Raw genomic sequence first — 13,042 nt, forward strand, 5'->3', positions numbered from 1 at the left:
TGTAAAAAAATACAACAGATAAAAAGTTTTCGTTTCGGAAACATACAATTTCATTCCGCAGGATTTTCCAAAAATGTCCAATGTAGAAAATTTCGCAATATTGAAAAGTTTCTATTGGCATATCAATATCTGTATCGCGCTTGCTATATTCCATTAGTCATTACAAATACGCACATAGACGAAATTTGACGTTCGCGATAAACCCCTATCGTTGTAACGAAATCATACCCGCTTTATATAGAAGGCAAATTGTCTCAATTTAGAGCCATGCCATTGTGGCACAAAAGACAACTTAACAATAACAATAAATTCCCAAATGGGGGGTAAGGTATACTAGTTGCAAACGCAAGACGTATCTGGCTTGTGTGGCATTGGCTTTTCTTTCGTTTTTTTCTGTCTATCCCATTCATCCGACGTCGATACTTATTTTTGCGCCTAACTTTAGAGCCTTAAGTTGCGTCCAGATCTGTGGAATGCGCATTTAGCGCACTATTCGCAAACTATTTTCATATAGGTCTCTAACTCGTGCATTCGCTAGATGTGGACGCACCTTAATATCTTATATGAAGGGGTAGCGTCGAAATCAAAGACATATTTTCAGACCTCTGTATTTTATGATGTAGACAACATTTTCAAATTTTCATAAAATGCACTTGGCAACCACAATTGTGTTCACAAAGGGCTTGTGCACAAATCACGCGAGATTCGATAGGGGGGGCGGGGGGTCACGAAAAAATGACGACAGATCACGTTTGGGTGTTATAAGGAGACTAGAGAGAAGGATTTCTATTGTGAACGAAACTAAGAAAAAATATCTACCACATACTTTTTCTCGGTTTCGATAAACATAAATCTTCACTTGGTACTTCAAAATAGCGAGTATAAACAAGATTTACTCTATCTATACAATAACTATTTATCTTAAAATTAGGTGGAATGAAAAAATATATAAAATTACACGTGAGGTTATGTGGGGGGGTTAGCCAAGAACTTCACCAAATATCACCAAGGGGGGGGGTCAAAATGTAGCCGAAAAAACCTCGCGTGATTTGTGCACAAGCCCAAAGGAGGGTGGGTTAATTGGCCAATTTGACTAATAAGGGCAAGCGGTATGTCACCGGATAGGTTATTGTAAGTTGTAAAACGTTTACTATGGCAGGCAGGTCCCAAATCTTTCCTGAGCGACCCGCGACAGCCGCCGCAGCCGGACGGCGGAAGCGGCCCCTCATACCCCCCTGACGGGGGGTATCTAACGAAATCCAGTCAGTCCCAAATCTTTGTGTGAAAAAAGTTATCGCCGCAAAAAGTAGTGCGAGTTGAAACGTATAGTCATATTATAGTTTTTCGTTACTCAGTTCCTGTGTCGCAGATCATGAAGGTTTTGTTATTATCAATGATTTTGTGTCACGATATTTTAATCTTGTATTCGTTTTCTTATGTTTTTTGCGTCATAATTTTTTTAAAGAGAGATTTGACAAGTTGTCTGTCGAGATACAAAAAATAGAGTATGTAAAAAACCTTTCCGATGGTATGTCGCTTATTCTTATTGATTCACGGTTTAGTGTCAAAATCAACAACAGATCTGCCCATCCTCCTTTAGTTACATCAAATATTACGGCACTTTTCAACATATTTCTGCATTTTATTGACCGTCATGATCCTCCTTTTTCTTTCACATTTTCTTATGCTACGTTTACATTGTTTTTTTGTATTTGATTGGGCCAAAACAGTATACTCGGAAAAGAGTGGGCCGAACGTACCTACTTCGGCTGGCTACCAACTTAAAACTTACTATATAAACATAACGCAGAATTTATTTATTGTTTGTGAAAAATTTACAGTAAGTAAAATAATTTTAACGTTACCTCAATAAAGCAATTAGGTACCTAAAGAAAAACACAACTGGTCTTAAGAAAAAAAAACATAAAATTCCAGTAATTTAGTGTACATACGAAAAAGTCTTATAAAACAAATAGGTACACCAATGTAAATGTGGCATTCTCACGATTTATATTTCAGTTGCAATTTTCAGCATGTTTATTTTCGTCGTATGCCGCGTGTCCCACAATATTGCTTAACGGAAAGAGACGTAGCTATATCTAAGAGTGAGAAGCGTCTTTTTCGGTTGGCGTATCCTGTGTTTTTGACTGTCGTTTCATCTGTCTGTCTGTGCCTAAGCTACCATGTCAGAACTAACTCCCATAAATATCTAACCAAAAATTCTGATAATTGAATTAATAAACGTGAAATGAAACATAAATTCGAGTTGTCAAAAAAGTAACCCTAAGAGTTGGCTCTAAGTGTACGGTTCAAGTGTCGAGCGGAGCGTTCGGCGGGGCGGGCAGCGTCACAGTGGTTAAATAGTGCACTAAGACCGCCCGCATACGTTTGTATTTGCTTGACACTGACGCCGAACGCTCTGGAGGACCTACTCGGAACTTAGGTACTTAAACCAGCGTGAGTATCATCTTGTTAAGCTTTTTTGATATCACGAATTGTTGCTTAATTTCATACATTATCTGTGCTAAATATACACAAATATAAAAAATTAAATTAATAAGTATTTTTCCTTTTTTATGCTTGTTTCGCACTCAGAATAGGATTGTCGTTGCTGTGGTTTCACTTTTCGCTTCGTTTAGCTACTGTATAGCATAGGTACAGTCAAGGTATTAAATATCGACACGAATAAAGTGCCCAAAATATATATACATATACATTAAGGTAGTGTGTACATATTTTTGGCACTTTGTCCGGGTCTATATTTATTACCTTGACTGTACATGCAGTGTGGTTGTTAGTAGAATTTTACTCGATTATAATTTCTCGAGCGTTATTTATTTTTAGTGTGTGTTGTTTAGTCTAGTTTTCGTTTGGTCTTAATAAAAGGCGACATGGTGGCGACATGAAATATAAATATTATAAAAAAAGCTAAGCATCTAGGTCTTTGGGCGTCCGCTAGCTGGCGCGGGTGCACGGAGCGGGCGCACGCGGGTGCCATTGTAGGTAAAATACGCCGCACGCGTTTGCGCCAGTTAGCGTTGCTCAAACTATTTTCCGCTAACCCGCTTACTTAGGCCCTTAGCAGCTAGCGCTAATGTTCACTTAGAAGTTCTTGGAACTACTGAGGGATGCATAAGAAAATGCAACTTGTTACACATTCATCTAGCCATTCACCAATTACATTAAGACACTCTTAATTCTTAGACTGTGATCGGTCAATTCGTGACGCTTGTCGTGTCGCTGCTATGTGGCCTGTATAGCATCTAAAAGTGACGAGTCGAGGGGAAAAGGTTTTTTTTTTTCTAAATATTAATCGTGTCGTATAGCTTTTATTCGTCCCCTAAATCCTATTAATACATAAAATGATATAGTACCTTCTGTAAACAATGGTACGACTCTTAATAAGGTAAAGAAAAAAAAAGAATTTTATCCCTTAATATAAAAAACCGATCTACCATCGTATTCTCCTCGACCCTTCTGTACCTCACGTCTCATAAATCTAATATTTTTATACAATTTCCAGGAATCTCAAGAAAACCACACACGGCCATACACAAATGGTTCCGTCCACAGCTCGCCTATTATCGTAGCTAGCGAATATGTAGAGTCCAAGGAGAAGACTCCAGAGCCAGAAGTTGAACCGAAAGAACCGAGTCCAGAAAAAGAGGCATCCGTTGAAGCAGCAGAACCGAGCCCAGAGAAAGAGGCATCTCGTGAATCAGCAGAACCGAGCCCAGAGAAAGAGGCTTCGCCTGAACCAGCAGAACCGAGCCCAGAGAAAGAGACTTCCCCTGAACCAGCAGAACAGAGTCCAGAGAAAGAGGCTTCCCCTGAACCGGCTGAAGCAACCCTAGAAAAAGAGGCTACACCTGAACTTGAGCCGAAGGAACCAAGCCCTGAAAAGGAACCCACACCAGAACCAGAACAATCCGAGGAAGAATTACTAGAAAAAGAACCAGAACGTTCTCACATTGAAGAAGAATTGTTAAAACTGTCAGAAGATATTAAAGAAAAGAAGGATAACTTGGCAAAGTCCACGAAAGACTTTTTGAACGAAGCCAGGGAAAATGCGGAGAAGACTGTAGAATTGCTGAAGGAAGCTTTGAAAGAAGATTCTCCAGTAGAAGAGGAAGAAGAAGAGGAAGTTGATCCTGATAAGGAAGTCAGCGTTAAGGTGAGTTTAGATATTCTTGCTATCTAGTTACCTCAGTTGCACGCGCGTTATGCGTAATTATATTAATGTCCCGCCCATGATGCCGGCTGTCATTGTCACTGCGAGCGGGACAGAGAAACAGGCGGGTAAATACAGGGGTTTTCCTGAAAAGTGTCGGGTATATGATGTTATTTTTTAACACTTCTGGTAAAGCTAAGAAACCGATATTTAGCATGATAACGTTTGGTAACTTATCGGTCGGATTTGCCTGGCCTTACGGACCAGGCAAATCGTGAAATTCCTAGGCATATTGTGAAACGTGAAATTCTTTTTCTCGCTCCCAGAGTCACCGTAGCCCCGCTACCCGGGGCTCCTATTTTTTGGACTGCTTGCCCTTCGGGCATCTGAACCAACCTGACGAACCTATCCTATCTATTGGTTTAATGTCCGTCAAAACATTACACAGGAACATTACGATCTGCCTGATCTTAAGACCGGCCGCCGGCATATACATAAACATAATATAGATTTTTGCAGGATATTAAGGTAGCTGCCATGCGCACCACGTCCCCGATAAGTCTAATCTAATATAATCTCATGATTTATTTTATGCGTTGCATTTTTGTCTTACATTTCGCAGCGTAACCGGTGCATCAAGTACAAATAAATAAGAAAGCTTTGGCTGACAAACCTTACTTTACTGCCCTAGGTATTGTACCCAACGGCTCAACTTTTGAGTACTCGTGTGGCTGATGGGGTCATTCTCGCAAAATTCACTTGTCTGTACACGAGCTACAAGGAATTATAAGGTAGCTCCGCTTGTCCCTCCACCGCTGCGTATAGTGCACAATTTCCTGCTTCCTCCCCTAATAAAAATTAAAGGGTACGTAGTTGATGTTTCGAAAATGAATGCACACATGTGCTTTCAAAACGATATTCATTGCAATATTTCTAAGATTCATATCGAAATAATACTAGATTACTACCGTATGCGTATGCCGGTGAGGGACAGCTCATACGTAATGCGACGAAATTTAAAACACGTTTAAACATTCCTGACAACATACCTAAAACATTCTACGTAATTTAGTTGGGTTCATAGTTACTCACCAGGCACCGATGGGTAACAACGATACCAGAGTTTCTTGCCGGAGTCTTCGGGGCTAGGATCAGTGTAGCGAACCAGCGACAGAACTCCCATTAGTTTGTTTCCCCTGGGGGACCAGATCAGGTTAAGGCCGCTCAACCGATATCGCTGGCGCAAAGCAGTTTTTGGAATACTCCAATGCAGCAAAAACCGTCAAGTGTGATGCGTCAAGGTTACCAAGGACGTTTTAGTTCCTCCCCAGGCACCGGTGGGTAACAATGATACCTGAGTTTCTTGCTAGAGTCTTCTGGGCTAGGCTAGGTGTAACAAACCAGCGTCAAAACTCCCATTAGTTTGATTCCTCTCACTCCCCCAGATTAGGTTGAGGCCGTTTTTTTTGGAGTATTTCAGTGCAGCAAAAACCGTCAAGTGTGACGCGGAAGGGTCCTGGAGTTTCCCCAGGCTGCTAAGGACAAGGAAAGTGAGAAGGACAAACAATATTAACGCTTTTCTGCTACTCTTACTGAAAGTTCCATAAGACCATCCCGTTCAGTCGTTTCCGTCAACTTGTTAACCATGGGATAAATATACCATGCATTAGGAAAGAAGAAAGAAAATAAATTTATTAACATCATAGGTAATTGGTACAAACATTTGACAAAACTGTAAAATAACACACACAACACAAATTACTTAAATGTTAAAAGGATCCCCACTTAACATATTGCCACGGCAAGCCATGGCGCTGATTTGCCGTGGGGACCTGGCTTAAAAACTTAGCTTCATCTAAACTAAAACTAAGCGAGTGACAACATAACCGCCAAAACACTGATTATAAATTACCGACACAATAATAACAATAACTAACATTAAACACATATGAAAGAAGCAAACGAGCATTGAAAATTGAACAATAGCGAAGAAATCGGCTGTTCTGATTGGCTGCCCGCACAGGTGGTGGGGATGGAACTGACGGCGCACACGGCGGGCGGCCGCGCCGCGCCCGCGCCCGCCGCCGCCTCCGCCTCCGCCTCCGCTCCCGCGCCCGCGCGATCGGTGAGAGCGCATTGCACTGTGCACATTGTTCAAACCATCTATGATAGTTGACCTTTTAACTTGCACGTATGTGTAGTTAGTGGTAATTTGGTAAAGTAAGGATTCTAAGCACGAAGAATAGAGGAGTTTCATCTATCATAATTAAATTACTAAAGGATGTTATTTATATAATTCTTACCGTAAGAACTTACTCTACTCGTAGCTTTATTCTATGTATGTCGCACTAAACGCCGACCACCATTTTTTTCTCAAATGTTCAATTTGGAACAACTGCTAAGTTTAAACTGCACATTTGACGTTTCTGTGTTGCTGCTATTATGACGTCACAAGAATGGCGGCTGCGTTTTTGGCGCGAACTTTTACGTTTACATTTTAAACAGTTTTTCTTTGGATACAGCGATATTATTTACAGGAAATAAAAATACAAGTTGGCTATCGAAGCTATATATGAACATATATAAATATGTTTGAAAAAATGTAGAATAGCTCATTTTATATATTGTACCCGCCTGTCCCTATCTGTCCCACGCGCGTAATTATATTGCCGCCCATGTTCGTGTCTCTCAGCGGCGGTCAATGCCGCTGTGCAAGCGGGAGAACAATATAATTACGCAGGTGTGATAGAGACAGGAACAGGCGGTGCAATGTACAAATTTCTACGTGCTTAACGTCCGTACTTTAGAAATGTTTTCAAAAGCGGTTTATTTTTCTACTTATTAGATAGATTTATTTTCTGGTCTACCTTAGAACATGTTTGCATAAAGAAACTTAAGAAATAAAAACCACTTTGGATAACCGTTACGTTTGTGTATCAAATGTCACTTTAAACAGTAGAATTACTCCATCTACCACTTCGAAATCTAAAAATAAGTAGTATTGTCTATTATTTTGAATACGGGTTACGCATAACATTCCAAATTAATAAAACGATAAAACACATTGTATTTTTTATTAAGTATATTAACATCAAAATCAATCTAAAACACCTCAATAAGTTACTGGTGAAATAAAACTGTTCTGCAAGTTTTTTTAATAAAATCATTACTTACGTAAAATAACTTTTCTTCCCTAGGTCACTTTACCTTAGTACATAAAACTGCTTATTAAACAGTACACAGAATGTCCGTATACCTATTCGCACTCTAATATTTTGCAATAAAAATTAACCTAAATAAGCAGTTTTATTCCATTAACATGTCTTTCTAATTGGCTAACGTACCTTTTTTTAATGCACCACTAAAAATAATGGATTGAAACAGGTAAGTTTTTTCATAGTAGTTTATCCGCCGTTTTAGCTGATATGAAAACATTATCAAGTATATATACGTACCTAATTAGAATGAGTGAATTAAACTGGCTTTTCTTGCTATAATGGAATACCTATTACAGGCTTTTATGCCGCTTTTGACAATTCTGCAGCAATTTCTAGTCACTATTAGACAAATCTCTAAATATAACTACCATATTTACCATATTTGACGACCGGTTTGGCCTAGTGGGTAGTGACCCTGCCTACGAAGCTGATGGTCCTGGGTTCAAATCCTGGTAAGGGCATTTATTCGTGTGATGAGCATGGATATTCGTTCCTGAGTCATGGGTGTTTTCTATGTATTTAAGTATTTATAAATATTTATATATTATATATATCGTTGTCTAAGTACCCTCAACACAAGCCTTATTGAGCTTACTGTGGGACTTAGTCAATTTGTGTAATAATGTCGTATAATATTTATATCGATTAAAAAAGGTGTAGCAAATAGTTATTTCATCACACTTGCTCGAAAAAGACCTGATTTCATGCAGGTATACTGCAGGCAGGAAGGACAAAGGCATGTATTGTTTCCGCAAGAGTTATGGATTGTGAAAAAAAAAAATATTTTTAAAATACTGATGTTCATAATTTATTTTAATAAATATTTAATTTTATTAATTTAATAGCCCTTTAAAATGTTTTTTACAGTACATATGGTGCTACTTTACCGCACTAGTGCGAAAATTTGCATATTACGTTACTGTGTCGAACATTTAAAGGGCCATATGTACTGTAAAACGTTGTACGATACATGTGCGAATAGGTAATTCGCAACTCGTGTCGATTTAAAACACTCCCTTCAGTCGTGTTTTAATTTATCGCCACTCGTTTTGAATTTCCTATTTTTCGCACTTGTAATGTACTATTACAGAATTTTCAATCGCGGCTGAATACCGGATAGGTCTGTGCCTTCGATGCCTAACCTGATAAAGAATGACAATATGTATTTAAGAATTATTTCGCGTAAAATTTAGTTTTTTTATTCGCAAGTGTGATAAAAAAACATTGTGTGTAACTCCGGCGGTACACCGCTCGTTGCACAATGTACTATTAATAGTAGAAGAGGCATGAAGTCGACGAAAAATCGTGCCCCGAATTTTACAGCTGAAATCGTTAATGCCTAACCCGATAAAAAATGACAATATGGCGGACGAATGTTTTAAATGTCATCGTATTTAAGAATTATTTCGCGTAAAATTTAGTTTTTTTCTTCGCAAGTGTGATAAAAAAACATTGTGTGTAACTCCGGCGGTACACTTACCCCGCTCGTTGCACATGTACTATTAATAGTAGAAGAGGCATGAAGTCGACGAAAAATCGTGCCCCGAATTTTACAGCTGAAATCGTTAATGCCTAACCCGATAAAGAATGACAATATGGCGGACGAATGTTTCAAATGTCACCGTATTTAAGAATTATTTCGCTTAAAATTTAGTTTTTTTCTTCGCAAGTGTGATGAAAACATTGTGTGTAATTCTGAGGGTAAGAATATTGCAAACTCGAGTCTTTAATCTAAAGACCTCGTTTGCAAAATTTCACTTACACCGCTCGTTGCACAATGTACTATTAATAGTAAAAGAGACATGAAGTCGACGATAAATCGTGCCCCGAATTTTACAGCTGAAATCGTTACTAGTTGTCTAAATTGGCGAAATATACTAGGTGATTTTGGGATCGTGATCCCGAATGTTAAAAATCTGTACTGACCACAAAACCGCTAAAAAACGTAATGACTCCCAGGGGTATATTTTCGCGATTTTCATATCAGTCCCACGGGAAACCTTGTTCAATATGACTAACTACAATAATACATTTTTATACATTAAGTATCACGTTTTCTTTTTATAGACATAAGTAAGCTCAAGAAGGCTTGTGTTATGGGTACAGCGCCATGTATATAAGCTATCATGTATATAGTAGGCACGATTTTTCGTATACTACCACTTTTCAAAATCAATAACTCGCTGTCGAAGAAATTGCAATTTTCAACGGTTGTTTTAACTTGAAATCCACCTTATTCCACTGATATAACGTCCATAATTGCAGCACGAGGCCGACGAGGTGAAGTCGATATTCCTGGAGACCCATATCCCGCAGCAGTCCAGGGTGCTGGTGGCGGATTTTGAGGACAAAGCCAAGCCGCACAAGAAACATGAACCGGTCAGTTTTTATAACACAGGAATACGCATAATAAAATCACACAACAGTCACGCGATATTGGAGTTGGACCAAGATATCTGCAACAATTTTAATAGCGTACACTTTGCAAGATAAAGATATAGATAGTTTATTATTCAAGTAGGCATATTACAATGCGCTTATGAACGTCAAATAAAGCTACGCCGGCTCTAACCCTACACCTCTGACCCGAGAAGATTTAAATCCCCCCTCAATTGGAGGAGGGTATCCCAATATGGACCGGCAAGAAACTCGGCGGGGCACATCTATTCAAAACATTACATACGTTTAATTTCATAAAAGTTTGACGTTTAAAATAACACTTCCATAGTGTAGCTAGGCTATCAAAATTGCTGAAGACTTATCTTGGTTTAAAGCTAACGTCCTCTGTAGATTATGATGACCCTGACAGAATTTTGACTCATCTTTTTGCATTTTTTTTCGACGTTTTTTCGGGTATGCTTATACAGCACAACCACAGTACAAGGAAAGTGTCTTTAGATCCAGTAGTCTAACTTCGAACATTTCTGTCTTCACTTTCCATCAGGTGTGACAAGAGCCAATCGCCGACCAGTTTTTAATAAAAATTTTTTTTTAATAATTCTCGTTCGAAATTCAAAATCTGAGACGCAGGGCTGTGCCAAGGCCAGGGATCGGAACCGGTTTTTTGCAAAAATATCGAAATAACCATATATTTCGGTTTATTTTATACTCTAAATGTAGGACTCGGTTGTGTTTTTAGATAACGACTTCGTATTATTAGATTGCCCGATTAGGAATGAAATAATTAACAAAGAACGAAAAAATACCGTTTTCGTTCCCATACAAAAAATACCGGTTTCCGATCCCTGGCCAAGGCATTTCTTTTATTTTTAAATTCCTTGATTATTTTAATTCCGGTACAAACATAGAATGGTAAGCATTATATATGTATACACCGTGTTTTCTTTTGATTTCCGTTAATTTCGTGGGTGCATTCCTGAGCTTAAATTAAGCAACCTTCTCAAAGACACCGGTATTCTAATTAACTCCATTTCGGAGTTCATTTGACTTTGATCCTTATTATTTCACTGATATGTGTTAAATTTGTTAAATATCAAAAAGTGGCGCCATCTAATAGATCATAGGCCGGCATCGTTTCGAGCGATGGCGCCACAACCTTTAGCCGATGCCCGGTAAGACGGCGCCACTTTTTGATATTTAACACATATCAATGAAAGAATAAAGATCAAAGTCAAAGGGAGTTCTATAAGTTTTAATCATGTGTCGAGATGGCATTGGCAGTAAATTTACTGTGGCTACAAAGTTTTCTTTGACAATCCACCTCTATTTCAAATTCTCTTAAATAACAGGTTCTCTGCCTTTTCGCCGAAAATTATATTGCCGAATTTCACTTGCCAACCAACTTTTATCCGAAATTTCATTTGGGCGAATTTTATTTCCCAACTACATTATCCAACCTAACCTAACCCAACCTAGTACGCAATTTTCATTTCCCAACTATGGGTTGGGAAATGAAATGGTTGCGAAATGATTATTTGGTAAAAGTTATTATGCCAACTAAAACGTCTGCGAAAAATTCGGTTGACAAGTGTAATTCGGCATTACAATTTTCGGCGAAAGGCAGGATACCTAGATAACATTATATACAATGTAGATATGTATTTGCCCACCAAACTTGAGAACCATTTTGACTCAATGGCTAACTGGGTAACGGTTTATCGACCGTTGCTTACAATATATATTTGTATTACTGAACGTGAATGAATTCATGAGGATTTTGTAATTTAACTTAAGGACGATTAAATGATTTTCTGTTTTTTTTTTCCTTTTAATTTCATTAATTTACTAACTATATTTTTACACACAAGAATCATCATATCCTTACCTTCTTCTAATCTACTGTATATAATTAAATAGGTACCTATTAATAAATTATGTTTCTTGACCAAAATCTCAAAACAGTCACATTGAAAGTCACCGTGAGTAAGGTTGCCAGAGCTCAACGAGGGGAGGTAGGGTTGTTAGGGTCGGCAACGCGCATGTAACTCCTCTGGAGTTACAGGTGTACATAGGCTACGGAAACTGCTTACCATCAGGCGGGCCGTATGCTTGTTTGCCACCGACGTAGTATAAAAAAAAAGATAATTGGAACATTTGCCCCATACCCATTGAAAACCTCAAGGTCGTTTTATGTCTGGCTCCCAGGAGTCTACTTTTTTTAGACCTCTGCTCCCCTAGTCCACAAATGTAAACCCAGGGCTTAAATAAGCAGTCACGCTCCTATACAAATTTAAGAAGTTCCACTTCCGCTCGCGGCCTGGAAATAATGTATCATTAGAAGAACGCCATGATTCCTGACGTTCGTCTGTCAAAAACTGGTTTTGTTAGGCAGTGATTTTTTTTTGTGTAGTAATGACCAACAGCATCAAACGTGACATTGAGGTAGACGGACAAATCCTACGCTATGTCAACGAGTATACGTACTTGGGGCAAAGTCTCTTTTAACCAAAGACGGATCCAAAACGCTTAGAAGAGCTATTGGTCTCTCAAGGAGCTACTGAGGGGAGACCTTCCATTAGCTCTTAAGAGGCTGTCAACACCCAATGTCCTTGAAATTGATGTTACTTAAACAGTTTTTTAAGAAAGACTATTTGTTTTAGTCAAGTAAGAAAAATATATGTTCATATTAATTATATTTCAAAGACCGTGGTTGTACTCGATACACGATTGAACGAAATCGGCTCGATAGAAAATAATTGCAAAGATTGGTCTTAAAATCACAATTAAACGGTTTTATGTCTTTATTGTTTTGACTTATGGGTCTGCAATTAAAATCACAATTCCAAAACATTTATATCTAAACCGTGGTTGAGTAAAATATTACACTAATAATCTACTTTTTTTTATTTAAATATTTTTCTTATTATTCCCTTGCCCAGGCCCAGTAACATACGACAGTGCTATCTCATTTACTCCGATACAAATAGACAGTGTGCGCGCTTTAGGTATTGACAGCCTCTTAAGCGGAGGCTCGTCGACATGTGCATACTGCCAATCCTCACTTACGGTGGTCCCTTACCGAGTTACAAAAGACCAAACTGAAGGTTTCCCAAAGTGTCATGGAGCGTAACATGCTTGGGGTGAAAAGGATTGGCCGGATCCGAAATCGTTGCGCACCAAAACAGGCATCGTTGACGTTGGGGTCAAAACCACCAGGCTAAAGTGGGACTGGGCAGCCATATACGACGTATGG

General features: G+C 38.7%; 1 protein-coding gene and 1 long non-coding RNA gene across 11 annotated transcripts in view; one reads left to right on the forward strand and one right to left on the reverse strand.

Moving 5' to 3' along the window:
- LOC133527668 (neurofilament heavy polypeptide) overlaps positions 1-13,042 on the forward strand; it is a 63,249-nt gene that overhangs the window by 40,876 nt on the left and 9,331 nt on the right. For 7 of the 10 annotated variants that reach the window (XM_061864780.1, XM_061864779.1, XM_061864775.1 and 4 more), the window contains 3 exons: positions 3,524-4,174; positions 6,195-6,296; positions 9,655-9,768. In XM_061864780.1, coding sequence (XP_061720764.1) covers positions 3,524-4,174; positions 6,195-6,296; positions 9,655-9,768 — 867 coding nt within the window. The remainder of the gene's footprint in view (positions 1-3,523; positions 4,175-6,194; positions 6,297-9,654; positions 9,769-13,042) is intronic. The other 3 variants (XM_061864783.1, XM_061864782.1, XM_061864784.1) reach the window with 3 other exon arrangements.
- Positions 7,234-9,648, reverse strand: LOC133527673 (uncharacterized). The gene is made up of 2 exons (XR_009800908.1): positions 8,967-9,648; positions 7,234-8,531 (listed from the first exon to the last, which is right to left on the reverse strand). It is a non-coding gene; the product is annotated as an uncharacterized LOC133527673 (long non-coding RNA).

The sequence above is a fragment of the Cydia pomonella genome, chromosome 18 (assembly GCF_033807575.1).
Source record: "Cydia pomonella isolate Wapato2018A chromosome 18, ilCydPomo1, whole genome shotgun sequence".
Lineage (NCBI taxonomy): Eukaryota > Metazoa > Arthropoda > Insecta > Lepidoptera > Tortricidae > Cydia > Cydia pomonella.